Source organism: Acomys russatus, chromosome 12 (assembly GCF_903995435.1).
Source record: "Acomys russatus chromosome 12, mAcoRus1.1, whole genome shotgun sequence".
NCBI lineage: Eukaryota > Metazoa > Chordata > Mammalia > Rodentia > Muridae > Acomys > Acomys russatus.
This window is the reverse complement of record NC_067148.1, coordinates 36,738,466-36,764,184: the sequence shown is the minus strand read 5'-3', so window position 1 is coordinate 36,764,184 and position 25,719 is coordinate 36,738,466. Positions and strand designations below refer to the sequence as shown.

The 25,719-nt window shown below is 45.7% G+C and overlaps 1 protein-coding gene across 1 annotated transcript in view; it reads right to left on the bottom strand.

Annotated features, from left to right (window-relative positions):
* The window catches only part of Fbxo36 (F-box protein 36), a 57,106-nt gene that overhangs the window by 13,086 nt on the left and 18,301 nt on the right, over nt 1-25,719 (bottom strand). Inside the window, exon 2 of the mRNA XM_051154223.1 lies at nt 8,351-8,459. Within this exon, the coding sequence (XP_051010180.1) occupies nt 8,351-8,459 (109 nt within the window). The remainder of the gene's footprint in view (nt 1-8,350; nt 8,460-25,719) is intronic.

The following is a 25,719-nucleotide window of genomic DNA, read 5'->3' as shown; positions in this document are numbered from 1 at the left end:
ATCAGTTTCCTTACAAACACCTTCGTTCCTGGAATTCTCCTTGACAACAGAAAGGATTGTGAAGGTATGCAAGATTCAGAGGCCTTAGGTCTACACACCCTTCCCTGCTAGACACACACACACACACACACACACACACACACACACACACACACACACACACAAACACACCATAAAATTATTTTATTTTAATTAATTAATTTATTTATTTTTGGTTTTCCGAGATAAGGTTTCTCTTGTAGTCCTGGCTGTCCTGGACTCGCTTTATAAACCAGGCTGGCCTTGAACTCACAGAGATCTGTTTGCCTCTGCCTCCTAAGTCCTGAGATTAAAGGTGTGTGTCACCTATTTATTTATTTGTTTGTTTATTTAGTGTGTGTGTGTGTGTAAAAACAATGTTAGAGAAGAAATGAAGGCTGAAAAGATGGTGCAGCAGTGAAGAGAATTTGCTGCTCTTCCAGAGGACCTGAGTTCGGTTCCTGGTGCCATTATCAGCCAGCCCATAAGAGGCTGTAACTCCAGCCCCTAGGAATCCAGTGGCCTCTTCTGATCTCCTCTGTCATTCACACACCTGTAGCCTTTGTCACACGGGCAGACATGTAAATAATAAAAATAAATATTTACCTGCTTGTGGTGGCACATTCCTTTATAGTGGGAAGCGGAGGCAGAGGCAGGTGGAGCTTTATAAGCTTGAGGCCAGCTTGGTCTACAAAAGCAAACTCCAGATCAGCCAAGGCTACATAGACTTTGTTTAAAAAATAAAAAGTAAGAAGTACATCTTAAAGAAATAATTTTAAAGAAGAAGTACAAAACTCTAGTTTCAGTCTCCACAAACTCCCCAGCTATGCGGAGAGTGACAGAAAGATAAGGGGGAGGGGACTTCACAGACAAAAGCCACCTGGCCAGAGGGATAAGCCTGGACCCTGAATTGATTTCTTGGTTCTTCCCTATAAAAATGCTAATGAGGAAAGGACTGAGGAGGCAGATACCACTGGGGCTCTCCAGCCTGAGGGCTTTATGAATAGGCACTTTCAGGATTCAACTCCTGGTCTGCCTCTATGATAGGCAGCAAGGTCTTTGTACACTCCCCTCCCACCCCAAGTGATCGGAAACACAGTACCCTGAATTCAGTTGACTCCTATTATTTTACCTTTTCTTATTAAAATTCATTCCTCTCCACCTTCTTTCACCTCATCTTTACATAATTAAGCCAATTAGAGGATGAAGATAAAAACATTAACAGATGAATATTTCATGAAAACCATTATAGCTTTGCTTTGTATGTTTTATTTTTATTTTTTAAATGGGCCTTGGGTTTGAGACAGGATCTCTTTATGTCACCTTGGCTGTCCCGCAACTACCTATGTAGATAAGACTGGTTTCAAATTCACTAAGATCCACTTGCTTATGCCTGCCTTCTTAGTGCCGGATGAAAGGCGTGGGCCACCATGCCCAGCTCTGCCTTGTAGTTTCGGTCATTTTAGTTACTTGCAAGGGAGACAGTAGCTCTCAAAATAGACTAGTGGACATAAACAGATTTGATGTAGAAGCAAAAATCAGGTGGGCTGGTTGTAGTGGGGTGGGGTGGGGGGTGGGGTGGGGTGGCAGTAAAGAAACTGTGGCATTATGGGAAGGTGTATATTGTGGTAGAAAGGAAAAGACCCAGAGCCATCTGAAGGAGTCCAGAACTGAAAGACCTGGCCAGGGCTAGAGAAGCAGGGGAGACGGGAAGAGATGGAGCAAAGCGGGAGAGTGGAGAAATTAAGAAAGGGGCCGGAAAGATGGCTCTATAGTTAAGAGCACTGGCTGCTCTTCCAGAGGGCCTGGGTTCAACTCCCAGGCCTACATGACAGCTCACACCTGTCTCTAATTCCAGTTCCAGGAGATCTGACACCCTCACAACAATGCACATAAAATAAAAAATTTAGATAAGGTATAAATACGAGAAATCAAGAAACAGCAGAAAGTAGCAAGAGTAGTGAGGTAGCTCAAGAGAGTGAGGAGCAGACAAATCACTCAGATTGTAAGTAGTATCTGGAGGATGGGGGCTTAGACCAGATGCCAGCAAGATGGTGAAGCAGAAAGAGCGATTGCTGGTTCAGTCCCTGAGAGCCACCTGATGAAAAGAGGGAGCCAGTTGCTACAAACTGTCCTTTGACCTCCAGATTTGTGCTGTGATGATGATGTGTGTTACACACATACACACACACACACCACATGCATGCGCGCGCACACACACACACACACACACACACACACACACACACACAAAGTGTAATAAAATTTTTTAAAAATAAAAAAATAAGATCCCAGCCAGGGAACATGCCTGTAATCCCAGCACTCTGAAAGACAGAGGCAGGCAGATTGCTGTGAGTTCGAGGCCAGCCTGGTCTACAAAGTGAGTCCAAGACAGCCAAGGCTACACAGAGAAACCCTCAGGAGGAAGAAAAAAAAAGTCTTCTCAGTCCTCAGCTCCCTGAATAATCAAGGAGTGGAAATGTGTTTTTGTTTCATTTCACTTCGGTTTTTTGTGACAGGGTCTCTTTGTAGCCCTGGCTATCTTAGAACTCACTATGTAGAGCAGGCTAGCCACAAAGTCACAGAGATCAGCCAGGTGTGGTGGCGCACGCCTTTAATCCCAGTACTCCGGAGGCAGAGGCAGGTGGATTGCTGTGAGTTTGAGGCCAGCTTGGTCTACAAAGTGAGTCTAGGACAGCCAAGGCTATACAGAGAAACCCTGTCTAGAAGAAACAAAAACAAAGCAAAACAAAAGGCATGGAGATCTGCTGCCTTGGCCTTCCAAGTGCTGAGATTAGAGGCATGACCCCCATGCTACCTGTCCTATTCTAATACCCCATTCCGTCTCCTCAACTACACACTCAGCCCTCTCCAAACAATGTACCTGGCATCCTGGCCCTGCCTACATCTAGCTGCATGTACTCCCCTCTGAACAATATAGTTGCTGCTTTTGACAACCAAATCAACAGTCTGTGGTCCACAGTATGCCCATACATGCTGATCCCAGGATAGAAGGGCCAATCTGGACTGAGCTGATTTTAGATGCCTGACCCATGATGCAAAACTGTGTCTTCCAGTAAACTTGCAGGGAGAATTCATTATTTATCACCTTATGCCTATGCAAAATTAAAGTTATAAAATGCACATAATTCAAACGACAGACATCAGGGAAAGGACATTCTCAGTAGAGAAGTGATCACATGACCTAGTCTGTAAAAACCAATACTAATCAAACTGTTGGTTCTTTTGACCTCATAAGAGGAGACCCCAAAATAATTGGGGCCCTTGCCAGGTGAGGTGATGTACAGCTGTAATCCCAGCACTCAGGAAGCAGAGGCAGGCAGATCTCTCTGAGTTTGAACCCAGCCTGGTCTACAAGGCAAGTTTCAGTACAGCCAGGGCTACAAGGAGAAACCGTGTCTCGCAAAACCAAAACTGTCATCATCGTTACCATCATCATCATCAACTGGGCCCTTGAGTACCTTCAGTATCAATTTTGACAGTGGGCTTCTGATTTCTTTTTAAGGTTTTATTTACATGCACATATACATATAAGCTACATACCTACCCACAGAACCCAGAAGGAAGGCCTGATCCCCTGAAACTGGAATTAAGGATGGCTGTGGGCCACCTTGTGGGTGCTGAACCATTTCTTCAGCCCCACGCTTCTGATAACTATTATTGCCTTGGTGTGGATGTGTGAGCATGCCAGGCATGGGAGGATCTGCAGAGGCCAGAAGAGGGTGTAGGATCCTATGGAGCTGAAGTTAAAGTGGTTGGAAACTACCCAACATGGGTGCTGGGTACCAAAGTCCTCTGGAAGAGCAGGAAGTGCCTGTAACTGCTGTACATCTCCCAGCCACTTACTTTGCCTTTAAGCCAAGCTTCCTTACTACTTTTGCAAATCTGTGGTAGCTCTTATCTCAGTCCTTTGAATAAAGAAGCAAGATGAACGTGCTGAATGGCTCAGTGGGTAAAGGTGCTTAACATCAAGGGTGACAACCTGAGTTCTCTCCTCAGGACCCCACAGCAGAGAAGGTGACAAGCAACTCCTCCACGGTGACCTCTGACCTCCACATGTGCATCTTGGCATGTGTGCACACACACATTGGAGCACACACACACAAACACAAATACTTTTTTTTTTTTTAAGGTCAAAAACATGGAAACATCTGTTCAGACAGGGACCACTGAGATAGCCTGAAATTTCTCCTTCCGTGTAACTGGAGTTTTTAGGGTCAAAACCTGGACTCTGGCAGCCACAGGAATTACACTCCTCCACGTGCCCAAAGTTAGGTATCTAAACAAACACACAACAGCAGGGTTGGAGGCCAGAGGCCACTTGAACCACCCTCCAATATTTACCATAAGATATCTCAGGAATTTGTTGAGGCCCACTAAGGAAAAGCCATTTCCTCCTCCAGGCAAAAGAACATAGTCTGAGTTCTAATTTGCCCAATGACTAGACCATTACACACTATTGTCCCCTCTCTTAAGAGTTAATCCAACTAAGCCTGTCAATCACCAGTCCAGAAGACACCAGCCCTCAAAGCTGAGAACATGCCAAGGACATGGGAGGAACACTGTCCCTTACTGAGACAATACGTACCCAGAGGCCTCTCCTTCAAAGCAATTGCTTGCTTATGAAAACATTGCTAAGCCTCCTCATGTTCAGAAACTTGCTCCCCCTCCCCTTTCTCCTTTCTGTCACTTCTCTGGATACTAGGCATGTTTGCCCAGGTACTCTGATTCTTCTCATTCCTACTTTTTGTCTTTTGTTTTTTTGTTTGTTTCTTTGTTTCTTTTGGTTTTTCCAGACAGGGTTTTTCTGGGTAGCCTTGGCTGTCCTGGACTCAATTTGTAGACCAGGCTAGCTTGGAACTCACAGAAAGCCTCCTGCCTCTGCCTCTCACATGCTGGGATTACAGATATGTGCCACTGCCCCTGGGCCACTATCTGCATTCTTTGTTTATTTGGTTTTGGTTTTTTGAGACAGGGTTTCTCTGTGTAGCCTTGGCTGTCCTGGATTAGCTTTGTAGACCAGGCTGGTCTTGAACTCACAGTGATCCACTTGCCTCTGCCTCCCTGAGTACTGGGGTTAAAAGCTTGCACCACTATGCCCTGCACTATCTGCATTCTTTTTTTGTTTGTTTGTTTTTGTTTTTGTTTTCTTTGTTTTTTGTTTTTAGACCAGGCCAGTCTCAAACTTCGATCCGCCTGCCTCTGCCTCCCAAGTGCTGGGATTAAAGGCTTGTGCCACCAATGCCCGGCTCAAACTAGTGTATTCCAAAAGGTTTCACAGATAGCTCACACCCAACCATCTATAACTGTAGTACCAGGGGAATCTGAGGGCTATTCTGAACTTTGGTGGAACTTTTACTCATACATTCACAAAACCACACATGGACACACACATATAATTAAAAATAAAATAATTTTTAAAATAAAACAATGGCTGGGTGGTGGTGCATATCTCTTTAATCCCAGGACTTGGGAGGCAGAGACAGGTGGATCTCTGAGTTTGAGGCCGGCCTGGGCTATAAAGGGAGTCCAGGACAGCCAGGACTACACAGAGAAACTCTGTCTTGAAAAACCAAAAACCAAGCTGGGCGTAGTAGTACACACTTTTAATCCCAGCACTTGGGAGGCAGAGGCAGGTGGATCTCTGTGAGTTCGAGGCCAGCCTGAGTTACTACAAAGTAAGTCCAAGATAGCCAAGGCTACACAGAGAAACTCTGTCCCGAAAAACCAAAAAAAAAAAAAAAAAATAATCCAGGAATATTCACAAATACATTTAATCCAAGGATTTAGGAGCCAGAGGTAGGTAAACCTCTAAGAGTTCAAGACCAACATGATCTACATAGCAAGGTTCAGGACAGCTGACTCTACATACAGAAAAAAAAAAAAAAAAAAAGGAAGGAAAAATTCTCGTCAATAATCCATCAGATAGTTTGCTTACTGAGCTGAGGGCTAGCCATTGTTCCAAGTGGTGCCAAAGACACATCAGCAAAGCAAAGCTCCTACCATAATAAAGTACACAAGAAACAAGCAGCTAGGTGCACAGCATCTCCTTTGACGATGAATGTGTGGGAGGCGTCGGTATTCCAGAGAAAGGCTGTGATTTTCTGTCTAGTGGTTCAAGGGAGCTAATAAGGCAGTGTCAGCACAGACTGAATAATGGGCAAGCCAGGGGAGACATCCCAGAAAAATGTCCCTTTTGTGTTTGTTTATTTTTGAAACAGGGTCTCTTGAGGTTGAGGTTGGGACTGTGTCTGTGTCATCATCTAAGGGCTTGAAAGAGCTGAAAGAGCTGCCTTTCAGAAAGCTCCTGATAGGGCGGGCGCAGTGGCGTATGCCTATAATCCCAGCACTCGGGAGACAGAGGCAGGTGGACCTCTGTGAGTTCGAGGACAGCCTGGTCTACAAAGTGGGTCTAGGGGCCTGGAGAGATGGCTCAGAGGTTAAGAGCACCAGTTGCTCTTCGAGAGGTCCTGAGTCCAACTTTCAGCAACCACATGGTGGCTCACAACCATCTGTAATGAGCTCTAGTGCCCTCTTCTGGTGTGCAAGTGTAAATGCAGGCAGAACACTGCATAATAAACCTTTCAAAAAACAAAAAGCAAAGTGGGTATAGGACACCCATGGCTGCACACAGAAACCCTGTCTTGAGAAATCTAAAAAAAAAAAAAAAAAAAGGAAGGAAGGAAAGAAGGAAGAGACTGGCCCAGATCCCCCAAGGCATAATTACAAGCAGGCACTGGAAAGGCACAGGTTTGAATTCCTAATCCCATCATTCTGATCTGAAGAGTCAGGAGCCAGGAAGGGAAAGGAACAAGGTCAAAGGACAGAAAACACGACCTCCTTGCTAAGTACTGCTGAGAGGCCCAGGCAGCAAGAGTGACTTGCTCAGATCTTCTGCCAAGAACTCTGCATGAGGAAATCTTGTAGGGAGAAGACCAAAAGGAGACAGAAAAATAAGTCCAGTCAAACACCGTCTGCTTAACAATACAGCAAACAATAATTAAGAGCTGATTATATATAATGTCTAGCAAGTCAAGGAAGGCTCAAGATGATCAAATAAAGCAACCATGATTCTCCCCAGCCCAGTACAAGAAACCTGACTCACAAAGGGGCTGAGCTGTCACTGTGGTCACAAAGCTGGCTAGTGGCAGCAGTGAGGCTCCAGCTGGCTCAATGACACCCAAGGCCTGCTAGGTATAGCCATGAGCACGTGCGCTCTCTCTCTGTCTCTCTCTCACACACACACACACATAGAGACGCCTTTCTGCAGGGTCCTCTGAGAGGGGAGGGTGGAGATGAGCAGCAGTGACTATTTATTGGGCCTGCCTGCAAGTTGTATAGGCACACAGCCTTTGTGAGTCATCAGTCACTCACGGCTGGGCTTTTCAGTGACACAGCTACATTTGAGTCACCCATATGCCCATGACTAACCCCAGTACACCCACTCTACTTGTGCGGAATAACATCTTTGGTCTGTTATTGTTAATAACATTTGTTCACACCTCCCCAGAAAATGATGCAACACTTGAATGCATGAGACCCTATCTTAAAAAAAGCTTTTCAATTTTAAAAGATTTATTAGCCTGGCATAGTGGTGCACACCTGTAATCCTCAGGGAGGCAGAGGCAGGCGGGCCTCTATGAGTTTGAGGCCAGCCTGGTCTACAAAGTAATTCCAGGATAGACAAGGCTACACAGAGAAATCCTGTCTTGAAAAAACAAAAACAGCCAGGCAGTGGTGGGCACATATTTAATCCCAGCACTCAGGAGGCAGAGACAGGCAGATTGCTGTGAGTTCAAGGCCAGCCTGGTCTACAAAGTGAGTCCAGGACAGCCAAGGCTACACAGAGAAACCTTGTCTCAAAAAACCAAGAGAGAGAAAGAGAGAGAGAGAGAGAGAGAGAGAGAGAGAGAGAGAGAGAACCAAAAACAAATATAAAGGTTTATTTTATTTTTAATTATATATATGCAGATGTAGTGTATGCTACTGCCCACAGAGGTCAGGAGAAGTCACTGGTCACTGGATTCCATGGCCCCTCCTCCCATGGGTGAGAGGGACTGAACTCTGCAGGAGCAGGATACACTCGTTTTTGTTTGTTTTCTCCAGACAAGGTTTCTCTGTGTAGCTTTGGCTATCCTGGACTCACCCTGTAGACTCACAGAGATCCACCCGCCTCTGCCTCCCTGAGTGCTAGGATTACAGGTGTGTGCTGCCACGCCCAGCTTGTCCTATTATTTCTAAAAACATAATTGCACAAGGATGAAGTGCGTGACGCGGCTCTGCCACGTGTGCTGGAGTGTGGCTATCTCACCTTGAAGATGAGAGTTTTCCAAGAAGTCTTCATGGGTTTCTTTCGTCTCTCCAGGTTTTGCTGACCGGTACTCACTTCTCAGAGAAATCTTCCACCATCTAAAGATAATCTGTAATTAAACAGGAGTTGGTCAGTGTTAAAAATTACTATAATCCTGTCAGTTAAGTTTAGGATGGTTTGTTTTGTTGAGACAGGGTCTCATGTAGCCCAGGCCAGCCTTGAACTCATCATGTAGCCATGAGTGCATGATTCTCCTGTCTCTGTGTGCTAAGTGCTGGCAGGCAAGGGCTACCGTGCCTACCTGAAACTTAGGCTTTTGAGATACCTGTGGTATGCACACTGGACTATGTTCCCAACATTAGCAGTAACTTTACACTATGAAATAAATGTCTGGGCATCAGAGAACATTTTCCCTTAGAGATTGGTGTTAATAAAAACCACAGCGTTGGAAGGAGTTTTAACATCAGGTCTTTGGGGTTGGAGAGATGGGGCAGCATTGGTTACTCTCCCACAGGACCCACGTTTGATTCCTAACATACATGTAGCTGCTAACAAGCATCTGTAATTCCACTCCTTAAGGGACCCATTACCCTCTTCTGGTCTCCTTGGACACTGCATGCAGGTGGTGCACAGACATACATGTAGGCGACGGACTACATAGTGACGCCATCACACGCAAATCCTGCTATCTCCCCACCTCTACTGTGCTCTGACTGCCTCCCCTGTCCTGTTTTGCAATTTGACCTCCCCAGCTCTTCTAGACCAGATTCCACTATGAACTACTTTCTGGCAAAGTTCTTTGGTTACTTTTCAACTTTTTGTTGTTGTTGGTAGTGGTTTTTCTTTTCCTTTTTTTTTTTCTTTTTTTGATTTTTTTGAGACAGGGTTTCTCTGCGTAGCCTTGGCTGTCCCGGACTCACTTTGTAGACCAGGCTGGCCTCGAACTCACAGAGATCAGCCTGTTGCTGCCTCCTCAGTGCCAGGATTAAAGGCCTGTGCCACCACAGCTGGCTCCTTTGTTTACTTTTAATGCCTTTCAACTCTATAGGCATATGCCTTACAAAAATCCTATGTTAAGTAGATGATACACTCTCTATAGTGCTAAGACATGTAAAATGCTACAGGCTATGTGCACCCTCTTTTAAAGATTTTGTTTGTTTGGTTTTGTTACTTTTTTTCCTTTCTTTCCTTTTTTCCTTTTTCTTTTTTCTTTTTTTTTTCCCCGAGACAGGGTTTCTCTGTGTAGCCTTGGCTGCCCTGGACTCACTTTGTAGACCAGGCAGGCCTCGAACTCACATTGATCCGCCTGCCTCTGCCTCCCAAGTGCGGGGATTAAAGACCTGTCACACCACCGCCAACGTTACTTTTTTCTTGGTTTTTGTTACTATGTATGTGAGTGCTCTGCCTGCACTCTGCCCGTGAACCACTCTCATGCTCCAGGCCTACAGGGGCCAGGAGGAAGAAGTCAAGCCCTTCCAACTGCAGCTATAGACCTCTGTGAGTTGCCAAGGGGGTGTTGGGAACTGAACCATACCCATAAATGCAGCCCTTAAGATATGATAGATATTGATTTACATTCAGAATTTTAGATGCACCAAGATAGGATAGATGTTTTCTTCAAGGCTGCCAAATAAAAATAGCCAAAACACTATGAATGTAACATTTATATAATTCCTGATTGTTTCGTGGTTCTTCTTGATGTAGGTAGTTGATTGTATATAAATGTATATGTAAAAAGAGAAAAAAGCAGAGGTAGGAGGATCAGAAATTCAAAGTCATCTTCAGCTTTGTAGAGTGCGAAAAGCCAGCCCTTACTTGTGAGAAGAAATAAATCTCAACTATACACTGCTTTAAGGCTATAGAATATTAAAAAAAATAATAATAATAATGTAAAGGATGTAATTCTCTTTTTCTCTTATTTGAAACAGGGTCTCAAGTAGCTCTGACTGGCCTCAAAATTGTTTGGATTTTTGCTTTTGTTTGTTTTTGGTTTTTCAAGACAGGGTTTCTCTGTGTAACCCTGGCTGTCCTGGACTTGCTTTGTAGACCAGGCTGTCCTCAAACTCACAGCGATCCACCCGCCTCTGCCTCCCTAGTGCTGGGATTCAAGGAGTGTGCCACCACTTCCTGGCTCGGCTTTGAAATTGCAGCTGAGGATGACCTCGAACATCTGGTCCTCACCTCTGTCTCTCAAAAGCCAGGGTTGCAGGACTGCACAACTCCACTAATGTCATTTTATCTTCCTTTTTCTCTCCTAAGACAAGGCTGAACTGTATAGCCTTAGCTGACCTGGAACTTACTATGTAGACCAGGCTGACCTCAAACTCGCAGAGATCATCTGCCTACCTTTGCCTTCCCAGTGCTGGAATTAAAAGTGTGTGCCACCACACTTTTTCCTAGAACTCAATCTGTAGACCAGGCTGGCCTTCATCTCACAGAGATCCACCTGCCTCTGCCACCCCAGTGCTGAGTGCTGGGATTAAAGGTGTGTACCACCACACCTAGCTTTCCATCTATGGCTTTTAAAATTTTTGTTTTGTCTTTTGTTTTTTGTTTTTCAAGACAGGGTTTCTTTGTGTAGCCCTGGCTGTCCTGAACTCACTTTGTAGACCAGGGTGGCCTCCAACTCACAGAGATCCGCTTGCCTTTGCCTCCGGAGTGCTGGGATTAAATGCATGCACCACCATGCCTGGCTAAAGTTTTTTTTTTGTTTGTTTTTTCGTATTTTTTGGGGTTTTTTTGACACAAAGTCTCACATGGCCCAGGCTGGCCTCCAACTGTCTATGTCTATAGATGACCTTGATTCCTTGTTGTCTAACTCCTGATTTTCTTGCCCCAACCTCCTTAGTGCTGGTCTGGCAGGTATACACAATAATTGCCAGGGGGCTTTTGTTTGTTTTTGAGACTTTGTCTATCTTTCTAGCCCTGACTGGTCTAGAACTCACTACGTAGATCAGTTGGCTTCAAACTCACAAAGCTCCAACTGCCTTGGCCCCTCTCGGAGCGCTGGAAGTAAATGTGTCATTATGCCTGGCTAAATTTTATTCTTTTGAGACAAAGGGCCCATATGCAGCCCAGGCTAGTACAGAACCCAGAATGTGGTACAAGCTAGCCTCAAACTGAGAGCAATCCTCCCACCTTGGCTTCCTGAATGCTGAGATTACAAGAATGCACCGCTTTGCTCAACTTGATCCAATCTTATCAATGGACCTAAAGTCTGAGCCTGAATAAACTGAGACACGTTCCACAGCTTTGAATCCATAGTTCATTAAAAAGAAAAGAACTCCTTCCAAAATTAATAGAAACACAATACCAATAAAATAAATATTTGTCTGGTGTGTTTGTTTGTTTGTTTGTTTGGTTTTTTGAGACAGGGCCTCTCTATGTAGCCTTGGCTGTCCTGGACTCGCTTTATAGACCAGGCTGGCTTTGAACTCACTGAAATCCGCCTGCCTCTGCCTCCTGAGTGCTGTGATTAAAAGCGTGCGCCACCACTACCTGGCATTTGTCTGTTTTTAAAAAATGGGCCAAGCTATTGCCATTTCACAAGGTAAAATAAATGTATGGAAGTATTGGGATAGCCAAAGAGTTAGGGAATTGGTAGACAAGGAAACTTCCCCAAGAGGAAGCCCTGAATTTTCAAACTCTGTTAGAGTGGTGGTTTGCCCTTGTACTGGGGAGGCAGGGGGCAAGAGGCAAAGGGCAGGAGGCAGAAGCAGGAGGCAGGGGGCAGAAGGCAGGGGGCAGGAGGAGGAGGGGGCAGGGGGGAGGGAGCAGGGGGCAGAAGGGAGGGGGCAGGAGGCAGGAGTACTGAGTTAAACTACTGAGTTGCCCTACTGTCTCTAACCTACACCCACAAAACAAAACACACAAAACCCCGTACACCTCAGAGCCTAACATTGCACCAAGGAGTTCTCAAGTTGCTCAAACCTGCTTAGTTAAATGTTAACCAAAAGGGGCTAGAGAGAGCTCGGAGCCCAAGTGCTTGCTGCTCTCCCAGAGGACCTGAGTTCAGTTCCCAGAACCCACAGGGGAGGCTTACAATTGCTTGTAATTTCAGGAGATCCGATGCTCTCTCTGGCCCCTTGGGCACCCTCAGGAATACATTCACACAACACACACACACACACACACACACACACACACACACATCTTAAATTTAAAAAAAAAAATCACCAGGCGATGGTGGCACATGCCTTTAATCCCAGCACTTGGGAGGCAGAGGCAGGTGGATCTACTACTATGGGAAGTAGTTTAGAGGATTGCTATCTGCCCTGCCCCAGGTTAACTAAGACTATTTTAAAAATATAACAGGTGTTGCCAGGCGTGGTGGTGCACGCCAGCACTCGGGAGGCAGAGGCAGGCGGATTGCTGTGAGTTCGAGGCCAGCCTGGTCTACAGAGTGCGTCCAGGACAGCCAAGGCTAAACAGAGAAACCCTGTATCAAAAACAAAAACAACAACAACAAAAAACAAAAAACAAAAAAACCCAGAAAAACAAAAAACAAACAAATAGGTGTCTGTGTCTTGATTGATTGCGAGCGAGTTATACTGCCATAATCATAAGTACAGGCCTGATAATAAACGTTATTAGGCCGAGCTAGTAAACAAAGAACAACAAGTGCTGGCTGGGAACTCTGCAAACCAGGGTGACGTCAAACTCAGACATCTGCCAGCCTCTGCCTCCCAAGTGTCAGGATTAAAGGTGTGTGTCCCCACTGCAGGGCAGTGGCAGCTGCTTGTAATCTCAGTACTTGGCAGAGGCAGCTGAATCTCTTTGAGTTAGAAGCTAGCCTGGTCTATATACAGCAAGTTGCTGAATAAGAAAGGAGCCCTAAACAGGCCACAAAAGGATAAGAGTGAATATAATTAGCTGTGCTCCTGCCTCAAAGCCAGCAAAAACTAAAAGGTAAATTTATAGTAATAAATGGGGTTAACGCCGGGCGTGGTGGCGCACGCCTTTAATCCCAGCACTCGGGAGGCAGAGGCAGGCGGATCGCTGTGAGTTTGAGGCCAGCCTGGTCGACAAAGTGAGTTCAGGATGGCCAAGGCTACAAACAAAAAAAAAAAAAAAAAAAATGAGGTTAACAACATGGTGGCACATCCTGGTGATTCTAGCACTCAAGAAGTTGAGGCAGGTGCTGGGCGTGGTGGTGCATGCCTTTAATCCCAGCATTTGGGAGGCAGAGGCAAGGGTACTGCTGTGAGTTGGAGGCCAGCCTGGTCTACAAAGTGAGTCCAGAACAGCCAAGGCTACACAGAGAAACCCTGTCTCAAAAAAAAAAAAAAAAAAAAAAAAAAGAAAGAAAGAAAGAAAAGAAAAAGAAAAAGAAGCTGAGGCATGAGGCAGGAGATTAACTGTGAGTTTTCTATTAGCCTATGGTAAAGTCTCAAAAAAAAAACTTAACAAAGGAAGCTAGTGTGCACACTTCAGATATTCCTTTGCATGCTTGCTTTTTTTTTTTTTAAATTTTTGTTTTTTAGATTTGTTACTGTTGTTTTGCAAAGGAGACAGTTTCTCTGTGTAGCCCTGCTGTCTTGAAACTCGTTTTGTAGACCAGGCTGGCCTCGAACTCAGAGATCTGCCTGCCTCTCTCTCTCTGCTTCCTGAGTGCTAGGATTAAAGGCATATATCACCTCAGCCCAGATTCACACACTAATTTTTAAGGCTCCTCCCACTTTCTTGTCTTGAGCCTTCTGGTTCTTCTCTGTAGAAATCTGCTCACACTATGTTCCAGAGCTAGAGGACCTGGCCTCTTCTTGACTGACTCTGGTAGGCAGCTAGACCGGTAATGAGCAGATCTAGAAGCCACTGATGATGGCCTCTCCCTGGTAACTGTCAGCCTCTGACTAGATCTCCCTGTTTCTGGGTCACTTTTTTCTCCCTAGTTCAGATGGCAGGAATTTGAAGCCCTGTGGGCTTACACTCTGTGTATCCAAGCCTCCTGCTCCTCTCCCCAACAGTGGCAATTACCTGCTGACAGGTAATTACCCCATTCCCTGGTTCCCGGTGCGTGCAGAAGCAGCCTCATCTCAGTTGGAGAAAGACTGCTGACCACCCAACCTCCGTCTCTTGAGCAGAGCTTGTGCTTCACATGATACAGGAGAGAATGGGGGTGTGTGTGTCTGTGTGCTACCTGGTGCTCCATAAGATGCTCAGCAGCACGCTCTCCATGTACACCCCACTTCTCCACACTCTAGAGAGCTGTCTGAAAGCACGGGGTGCATATCTGTAATCCCAGGGATTCCCAACTATCTGTGGCTATAACAGCAAACTCAAGACCAGTGTGGGCTACATGAAACCCTGTCTAAAAGCAAGATGAAACAAAAGTCATAAAAACTTTTGAAGACTCAGCTGGGCGGTAGTATTGCATGCCTTTAATCCCAGCACTCAGGGAGGCAGAGACAGGTGATTTTTGTTTTGTTTTGTTTTTTTGAGACAGGGTTTCTCTGTTACACAGAGCCCTGGCTGTCCTGGACTCTCTGTAGACCAGGCTGGACTCAAACTCACAGAGATTCCTCTGCCTCCTGAGTACTGGGATTAAAGGCATGTGCCACCATGCCCAGCTGATTTTTTTTTTTCGAGACAGGGTTTCTCTAGGTAGCCTTGGCGTCACGGACTCGAACTCACAGGGAGGCACCTGCCTCTGCCTCCAAGTACTGGGGTTAAAGGCGTGCGCCACCATGGCCTGGCCCAGCTGAAATTTTTTTTAAAGTATTATTTTTTATGTGCATTGGTGCCAGATCCCCTGGAATTGCAGCTACAGACAGTTGTGAGCTCCCATGTGGGTGCGAGGAATTGAACCCTGGTCCTCTGGAAGAGCAGCCAGTGTTCTTAACTACTCAGCCATCTCTCCAGCCTAGGCAGGTGGATTTCTATGAGTTCCAGGCCAGCCTGGTTTACAGAGCAAGTTCCACAACAACCAGGTCTACAAAGAAAACAAAACAAAAACAAATAAATATAATAATAACAACAACAATAAAAGCTGGGTGCGGTAGTGCACACCTGTATCCCAGCATTTAGGGCAGGAGAGGCAGGAACATAACTAACTCAGCAGGACCCTGGAGTGATGGCCGAGACCTTTTACAGACTTTCATACTATAATAAAATGGCCGAAGTGGTGCAGTCTTATTATTATTTATTATATTTTATTTTCAAGACAAGTTTCTCTGTGTAGGCTTGGCTGTCCTGAACTCGCTTTGTAGACTAGGGTGGCCTCAAACTCACAGCAATCCTCCTGCCTCTGCCTCCTGAGTACTGGGATTAAAGGCATGCTCCACTATGCTTGCCCAACTATGTTCCCTATTCTTTCTGGGGGGTGGGGATGGGGGGAAAGATGGTTGGGCTGGAGATGGCTCTACTTGTCCTTTGACTTCCACACACACCCGGTAGCATGTGTCCCTCTCCTCCCCAGAGATGGTGCTGTAACTTTCTTGGCAGGAAGTATGTTTGTCCGATTTTTGTTTTGTAAGATTTTTAAATGTGTATGTAATTATGCCTGTATGTGGGAATGCACACTCACTTGCGGGTTCCTGTGGAGGCAGAAGAAGATGTTGGATTGCCCTTGCTGGTGTTGTAGATTGTTGAGAGGGGCGTGAAGGGAGTGTTAGGAACTGAACTCCAGTCCTCTGAAAGGACAGCAAGTGTTCTTAACTGATGTGAAGCCTCTCTAGCCAGACACCCCACCCCTGAGCCCCTGAAGAAAGACATTTCAAAGAAAAACTTGTGCCCCCTTCTTATGGCTACCAGACAACTGAAACAATGGATCTTAAGAAACTGGAAATTAGCCGGCGGGGTGGTGCATGCCTGTAGCTCCAGCACTCGGGAGGCAGAGGCAGGTGGATCTCTATGAGTTCGAGGCCAGCCTGGTCTACAAAGAGAGTTCATGACAGCTAAGGCTGCACACAGAAACCCTGTCTCAAACAAAACAAAACAAGACCGACCCTGAAGACCAGTCGGGGGAGGATGTCACTGGGTCCTTTTGCTCTCTTCCCAGTGTTTTTCACTCCTACTGGCTAACTTAGTTAATGTCCAGTGCCGGCTCTTACCCTGAGTCCAGTAACAAGGGGAGAGTCCACTCTCAGACTGCGGCTCTACCTAGAAGGGTTACTGATTTACTCAGCTCCACTCTCAAACTAGCTGAAAAGAAATCACAAAGGCCCAGGACCCAGCAGAAGCCCAGCTCCCTTTCTCTCTTGAGACTCTTGGTTCTCCCAGGAATCCCTAAGTTTGATGGTTGGAGACGAGGGAGGCTCCCAGCATCTTCTAGCCAACCTATGGTCTGTACTAGATATTCTGAAGACCATGCTTTACCCATAGTTTGGTTTTAAGTATTTCAAGTTCCTAGGCCTTTGCACATCAAAAGGTGGGTGAAGAAATTCCCCCTCGGCGAGAAAAGAAACAAGAACCTGAAAAAGGACAAGTGCCAAAGCCAACCTAAACGTTAGCTGGGCCTGATAGCGCATGTGCATAATACCAGCTGCTTTGGAAACTGAGGCAGGAGAACTGTGTTAGATCTCAAGAAATTCCTTTTCCCATAACAGTCTGGCATTTAGACAAAAGCAAGCATTCCCTCGGGGACTTAAGATAGTCTCTACTTGCTAGAAGGAGTCATTCTCCCTATCTCTGGTGATGGACTTAGGGCTCTTGCACTGACCTATGCTTGAGGTGCCTGTTTAGCAAAGCAAAGCAGAGGCTGGCAGCTCACCTCAGTGTCTGGCTCCTCAGCACTTCTCATCACGCCCCTACCCTGAATCTTTCCAGCCCCTGAGCTCCATTCCTGTGGCCCCACCCCCACCCACCCCCGCTTCTCTGATCCCTTTATAATCTCAGTCATTTCGGCTACTCAGGTTCTTGGCCTCTTGCCCTCTTGGCTTCTGGCTGGCTCCGCTCCTGGATCTCTCTTGGCCCGTGATTCCTCTTGGCCTCTGGGTGCTGTCTTGGCTCCTTCCTCCCTCTCCCATACCTCTCCCCCCACCCCTGTCCTCCCCACTAATCCCCCTGCCACTATACCCCTTCCCCCATAGCCTGGTTCAGTCTGAACACTTCTAGATACCTCTGGCTGTTTTCTCCCTCATATCTACACTAAACCTCTCCTCCACCATATATAGCAGGCCTCATGTCCTTTGTTTCTTATTCAGAGACTGTGTGATAAGTGAGACCATCTCAAAAAGAAACATACAGAAAGGAGTTGGAAATGTCGCTCTCTTGGAAGATCCTATTTCTACCAAATACAAGGCCTAGGGTTCAGTTCTCACCCACCACAGCATTACCAGAACAGCCAGGTGTCTTTTGGCCAGCAACCCCATTATAATAGAAAGTCAAAAAAAATTAGATGGTGGTGATGCACACCTTTAATTCTAGCATTAGGGAGGCAGAGGCAGGAGGATTTCTGTGACTTCGAGGCCAGCCTGGTCTACAAAGTAGGTCCAGGACTGCCAAGGGTACACAGAGAAACCCTGTCTCAAAAAAAAAAAAAAAAAAAAAAAAAAAAAAAAAAAAGAAAGAAAGAAAGAAAGAAAGAAAAATTACAAAAAACAAAAACATAATGGAATATATAATTTAAAAATGAAAGAATACCTATACACATTTATATTAAGTACAGCATTAAAATAATTTACAGCTAGGAGTGGTGGCACATGCCTTTAATCACAGCACGAAGCAGGTAGATCTCTATGAGTTCCAAGCCAGTAGGGCTACAAAGTGACCTTATCTAAAACAAAGGGCTGGAGAGATGGCTCAGAGGTTAAGAGCACTGGCTGCTTTTCCAAAGGTCATGAGTTCTATTCCCAGCAACCACATGGTGGCTTACAACCATCTATAATGAGATCTGGTGCCCTCTTCTGGTGTGCAAAACACTGTATACATAATACATAAATAAATCTTTAAAAAAAAAATAACAAGCTGGAGAAATGGCTCAATAGTTGAGAGCACTGTCTGCTCTTCCAGAGGTCATGAGTTCAATTCCCAGTAACCACATGATGGCTCACAACCACCTATACTGAGATCTGGTACCCTCTTCTATTGTGCAGGAGTACATGTAGGCAGAATACTGTATATGTAATAAATAAAATTTAAGAATAAAATAAACAAAACAAAAAAACAAACCAACTAACAACTGTTTCACTTACTGTGTAGGATTCGGTGATAACTTTTTGTCACTATCTATGAGATTCCAGTCTCAGGCTCAGCTGGCCCAAAATTCCCTGGCCTCTCTGACTGAGCTAAATTGGGATTGTGTAAACAGTGATAAGTCATGTATAAGTCGTTGGTCCTGTTCCCTGTAGTCAACGCACCGGCTCAGGTTCCTCCTCCCTGTGTGCTGAGATTTCCTTTGGGAGTGCGTAAACAATGGCGAGCCCCTCCTTCTAAGGCCCCAGTTGATTGGAATAGTAGCTAGAAAGGCTGCTTTGGGCAGGGACCTCAAAGGCAAAGGTTCCAGAAACATCCTTGGTTCTCAGTGCAGGGGTGCCAGGAGGGAGCTCTGGTTTGGCCTGCACGTTACACGGAGGGTGTAGATGGCTCTGTGTGTGGCTTTGGAACTGGACCTGTGGATTTGCATCCTATCTCCGAAATGACCTCCAGCAGGGGAATGATGCAGCAGGGATGGAATGCACCTCTAGGTGGACACATGCCTTAGGAGTTAGCAGAGTAGGGAGAGGCCAAGCAGCCACTCCTAGCAAAGGGGCTCACTCTGAGCTAGGCAGACTCCAACGTTTCCTTCCCAGAATGCTCACCCTGCTTAGTGCGGTCCTTACTAGTCTCCACGAAGGGAGACTGAATCTGTTCAGCTTCTGCGTCCACTTTCAGAAAGGAGTTGATTCTTCTTTTTGAGGCTGGCTGGAGCCTATGGGTGCTTTTCTCCTGGTACTTTCCAGGCTTCTGTATTCTTCCTTTAAAGCTCCCTTCTCCTCCTTGCTTTTTTCTGTCCTGGGATGAAGGCTTGACTCAACATGGCTTCCCCCCTTCTCTCCTCCACTCTGTTCCTCTGGGCAGCAGCTGGGGTGCACAGATTGCCGGAATTGGGGGTTCGTTCTTTCTTTCTTTCTTTCTTTTTTTCCGAGACAAGGTTTCTCTGTGTAGCCTTGGCTGTTCTGGACTTGCTTTGTAGACCAGGCTGGCCTTGAACTCACAGCAATCCGCCTGCCTCTGCCTCCTAAGTGCTGGGATTAAAGGCATGCGCCACCACTGCCTGGTTGTGGGATTTTCTTTTAAACTCTGCTAAAAACTGGCCTCTTCAAGTAACCTTTGGCTTTGCTGGACTCTCAAACTTTCCAGCAGCAGCGAGCATGACTCTAACAACGTTCAGCCTGGGGGAACTAATGAGTTGCTGAGCTTGTTTACAGAACATGGCTGAGAACTTGCCCACAGAAGTATGGGTGATTACAGAGATGGAAAGGCTACACCTCGAAGAACGATCACTTTCCTTTCCCCTATAATGGAGTCTCCTGTTACCCTTAGCCGTCTATATACAACAGCCCCTCTCCAGAGAGCCCCTCCCCCAGGCCTTGTGCAATTAGTGCAGGATTGCACACAAATAGCCAGGAGGCACAGCTGGAGTCCCAGGTGAGCTTCCAGTGCTCAGCCCCATTGGCTGCGTTTCTGAGGTCTCCTGCAAGCCTGCGCTGGGGATCTGTTGATCTGCTGATGATAACTTTGCCTGGAGGACCGTGTTCTATAACACCAACTCATTCTGTCCTCCCTTGGGTTTTCAGAATACATTTTAGTGCAAGCTCTTAGTCCCTCCGCTTTTGTCAGCTTCCCAAGATGGCAGTTGGCAGTGATGAAACTACAATAAGAATTCATTTCTCCTGAGGCCAGTAGATGTAAAATGTCCTCCACTTGCCTACTGCCCACTATGGTTTTCAGTGTAACCTGAAAGACGTTGCCTTGACTTCCTCATACTCCCCACAATACTCAACCCACTCACTGCACCTGGCTCCAAACATTCTTCATGGACATTTACTTACTGGTTATGTGACCAATGATCTCTTCAGTAACTTTGGTGGCACAGGTAGATGATTATAGCTACTAAGGAGGCTCAGGCAGTTAGATCTTAAATTCAAGGCCAGCCTAAGCAACTTAAATAAATAAAAATGGACATGAGACTAGCTCAGTAGAAGAGTACTTGCCTAGCATGTGTAAAGCCTGGGCAGACTCTGCAGTAACACAGAAAGAAAGAGAGGACTGAAGTTAGCTCAGTGTCTAGGACGCACATTCCCAGCATGCCAGAAGCTGAGGTAGTGTCATCATAAGTTCCAGGGCCAAGTTGGCTACAAAGCAAGACCCTGCCTCAAAGACACAAGAATGAAAAACAAAATTATTGGGAGTTTGGAGAGATGGTTTAGTGGTTAAGAGTACTGGCTGCTCTTCCAGAGGTCCTGAGTTCAATTCTCAGCAACCACATGGTGGCTCACAACCATCTGAAATGGGGCTACACAGAGAAACCCTGTCTTGGGAAAAAAACAAAACAAAACTACAACAACAAAAACAAAAAACAAACAAACAAAATAACCCATCTGAAATGGGATCTGATGCCTTCTGGGTGTGTGTGAAGACAGATTATTCATACACATTAAAATAAATAAATTAATTAAAAAACAAAATTATTATTGTTATTATTTTCTTGTTTTTCAAGACAGGGTTTCTCTGTGCAACAGCCCTGGCTGTCCTGGACTCACTTTGTAAACCAGGCTGGCCTCAAACTCAGAGATGTGCCTGCCTCTGTCTCCTGAGTGGAGGGATTAAAAGCGTGCACCACCACGCCTGGCTAACTAGGGCTCTATAATGACTGTCTTTTCTCAAATAAGAAAATAAAGAAGCCAGGCTCAATTGTGCATGCCTGTAATACCAGCACTCAGGAGGCAGAGGCAGGTGGATCTCTGTGAATTCCAGGTCAGCCTGGTCTACAAAGTGAGTCTAGAACAGCCAAGACTTCACAGAGAAATCCTGTCTCAAAAAAACCAAGAAATAAAATAAATGAACAAATGATAAATAAAATTCCCTGTCTCAATGAAGCTTGCATTCCATCAGTGGAAGAAGAAAGACTACATAGCTTGCTTTATTTTTGGAGGATGGTGGAAAAAAGGTTAGGCATTGTCTCTTGTATCCTAGGTTGGTGTTAAACTTACTATGTGTCAAAGGGTGGCCTTGAACTCCTAAACCTCCAGCACTTTGCTTCCCCAGTGCCAGGATTACAAATGTGTAGTGTGCGCCACCATTACAATGCCAGGAACTGAACCTAGAGCTTTGAGCACTCTACCAACTAAGCCATACCCCTGGTCCTTATACTTCCTTGTTTCAGTGCTCACACAATCCTAGTCTCCAGAGATCTGGAAGACTCTGTCCTTCATTCAGCCTGTTGGAAAGAACCAACGCCACTCCTAAATTCATTTTTATTTTTATTTTTTCCCCCGAGTTTCTCCATGTAGCCTTGGCTGTCCTAGACTCACTTTGTAGACCAGGCTGGCCTTGAACTCACAGCAATCCATCTGCCTTGGCTCCCCCCCCCCCCCCCCCCCCCCGCCCCAGTGCTGAGATTAAAGGCGTGCGCCACCAAGCCTGACCTTCTAAACTCCTCTTTAACCTACTCTATAGCCCAGAGTGGTGATCCTCCTGCCTCAGCCTTCCCAAGTGCTGGGATTGCGGTTATGTACAATCATATCCTGCTACAAAGCTTTGTTGTCCCATTCTTATTTTCTGCTCCTGGCTGCTGCTAAGAGAATTCCTAAGGAGGCTAGAGTACAGTGTAGCCCAGTGAGCAAGTGCTTGGCCAGCATGTGAGCGGCCCTGGGCCTCATCCCTTGCACTGAGGAAAAATCAACACTCTGACTAACACCCAGATTTCCCCATACCTTCTGGCTCACCCTGCCCGTGTCCCACCTCAAGTAGTATTGTGCCTGCCTACCAGTGCTTGTGTTTGCCAGGCACTGCTCCTGCCGGGAACATCTGGCTATCTCCCAGTCCTAGACTGTTAGGCAGGGCGTCAGCAGAGCTTTTCAAGCTCAGGCTAGTTTGCACATCTCAGAGGGCTCTGCACATGAATCTCTCACAGCTCTTAAGCCACGGCACTCAACCTGGCTTTCTCGTCATATTCCCAGACAACCTTGCTCAGGACTTTGCTCTTCACTCTGGTCCTCTTGAGGGCTAAGGCCCTCTCAGTTTCCCTCATCTTCCGGAATGTCAGCCATCTCTCAGCCTTTTTCCTGGGCTCCTGCATGCCTATGGCTCATAATTTATATCTCAGCCCAGATCTCTTAGTTTATGAACATGTCTACTTGGCTGTGCTACCCTAATATTTAAACCAAAAATCAATAATTTCCCCCCAAGTCTTCTCTTACAGAGTTTGTAGGGGCTGGGAAACTCCAGCCAATATAACATATATGCATATTTAATATGCACTTACCTCCATCATGATAGAACAGATTTTATTATTGTTATTGCTTTTAGATGCTGGCCTGAAAACAAAATTTTCTCTGCCTTAGGAGCACTGGGATATAGATATATGCTGCCATATCCCTTTACATAGTCAATGAGGACTTGAACTTAGGTTGTCACGCTTGTGTGGCAAGTGCTTTCCTCAGTGAGCCATTTCCTCAGCCCCAGGTTTCTAAAGATTTAAGGAGGAAAACTGAAAACAAAACAAAGAAGAAGCCAGGGCACACTCCTTTAATCCCAGCAGTCCGGAGGCAGACGCAGGTGGATCTCTGTGAGTTAAAGGCCAGCCTGGTCTACAAAACAAGACAGGACAGGCAGAGCTGTTACACAGAGAAACTCTGTCTCAAAAAATAAAAACAAAAATAAACAAAGAGGGCTGGAGAGATGGCTCAGAGGTTAAGAGCGCTGTCTGTTCTTCCGGAGGTCCTGAGTTCAATTCCCAGCAACCACATGGTGGCTCACAACCATTTATAATGAGATCAGATGTCCACTTCTGATGTGCAGGCACACATGTGGGCATAATACTGTATAAATAAGAAACAAATCTTTAAAACAAACCAAACAAATAATATGTTTCACAAACTGTGGGTGATCTCAAACTCAAGCCATTTCTTATATGGCTTCATATAAAAAGTATAGAAGTTCCAGGACAGCCAGGACCACACTGAGAATATAGAGCGACTCTGTTTCCTACAGGAGCAGCAGCAGCAGTAGAAACAACAAAGAGTCTGTAAGTCTCTAGACGGTACCCAGGAATTAGAACTAGTGCTAAGTAACAACAGCACTGGGGAGGTGAAGGCAGGAAGATCAGAAGTGAAAGGTCATCCTCAGCTAGTGAGTTCAAAGCCAGCTTGGGATACATGAGGATCAATGGTAAAAAGAAACACAAATCTTGTTTAGGCCTGTGGCATAGTGGCCAGGAAGTAAAAGCCAGAGGAGCTTCCAGCACTATCTGATTCCAGAACCTATGGTGCAAGGAGAGAACTGACTTCTAAAAGTTGATCTCTGACCTCCACAGACACAGTATTTTTTCCTATTTCACTTTCATACGAACCCAGAGTTGTGAGGATGTTGTAGGCCCCAACAGAGAGCTCTGCCAGGATGACATGGGGCTTTCCCAAGGAAGACTCAGACACAGAAAGATCTGTAGTTAAAGGCTATCCTCAGGAACTTAGGCCTATTTATTGTTCTGCCCTTCCTGGTTCAGGTAATGTGGGTTTCAAGTAAAGGCTGGTTACTGTATAGTCACAGGTTGGCCATGGCTGCTGTGGTTACCTGTGTTCTCGTTTACGTCTGAGAGAGGAAATCTTAACCCCTCACCCATCCCTACAGAAGAGAAGGAATTCTCGTCTGTGCTACTATCTAATCAGGCCATATAGCCATCCCAGTTTTACTGTGCAGCTTTCTCTCTGAACCTAAATGTAAACAGGAACCATATATGTATGTATGTATGTGTATATGCACACACACACAGACATTTGTTTGTTTGTTTTTTGAGATGGAGTTTTTCTTGTAGTCCTTGCTGTCCTTGACTCACTTTTTAGACCAAGCTGGCCTTGAACTCTGCCTCCGGAGTGCTGGGATTAAAGGTGTGTGCCACCATGCTGGGGCAAGATATATAACTTTTTATCAGGCTGGAGAGATTGCTTAGAGTTTTAAAAGCACTGGCTGCTGTTACAGAAGACTAGGCTTTGGTTCCTCCCACCTATATTACAAGGCTCACAACATCCTGTAACTCCAGTTCTGAGGGAGCCAAGACCTTCTCCTGGCTTCTGCAGGCACTGCATATATGTGGTAAACAGACAAGCAGGCAAAGACACAAACATTTAAGAAATCCTTAGCCAGGCGTGGTGGCACAGAACTTTAATACAGGCTTTTGCTATGTAGTGTAGCCCAAGCTAGCCTTGGCATAGACATGAAGAGTAGGTTGGTCTTGAACTCAGCTTTTTTTTTTTTTTTTTTTTTTTTTTTTTTGTCTCAGAGCCCTGTGTGCCTGGGTTATCACCACACTCAGCAAATGATTCTAATTATATCTGAGGCAGGAATTAAAAAAAAAAAAAATGGGGGAATTGTGGAGATACAGGGAGAAAAGTCTGAGAAAGGATGAGAATGAAGGTTGATCTGCCTCTACCACAGAGAAAGGCTGGAGGCCCCAAAGCCACTGAGACCATCTATGTCGCCCAAAGGCATGGTCAAAGGCAAGAAGCACACTGCTCTCCCAGTGGATCAGATGGTGCTGTTGCTAGAGACACCTCATCAAGGATGTCAAAGATGATAATTAGGCTGCATTTACTTCAGGCTAAAATGATATCTAACCTTAGGTTTCAAGCACTCTCCTCTTTTCCCTAAACCTAAATAGCACCCTTCATAAATCCTCTTTACAACCTGTTTACTGAGAAAATTTCCTTAGCTTTTAACTTTGTTATAAATTACATTCTTTAGACAATGCTGGAGAGAAGGGGGAGTCCTGGGTAACCTTTAGAGGTGTAATTGAGAAAGCCACAGGAATACATGTCCCCATTGTAAAACCACTTAAAGGCCTCTCTTAGAGAGACTCACACTTGTCCTGCCCAGTCAGTCTCCTCCCTCCCCCATAAATCCAATCTTGCTTCATTTTTGGCTGGCCCTGAAATGAATTTCTTTATGGATGCCACAAATCCTAGGTTTGCTTGACTGGAGGCTTCTAAGAGCCCAGGCGGCTGCAGATGTGGTGAGGAGCCGCGTCCCTGCCTCCAGTGACAGGCCTAACACAAAAATACGTATCACATCCCTCTTGCTCTCTGGCTGTCCTTGTTGCCGTTAACCTCCTCACGAAATAGCTCGGCAACTGAGAGTACTGATTCTTCTGGCCGAGGACTTGGGCCTAATTCCCAGCACCCACACAGTAGCTCACAATCACGTGTAGCTCTAGTTTCAGGAAATCCTGTGTCATC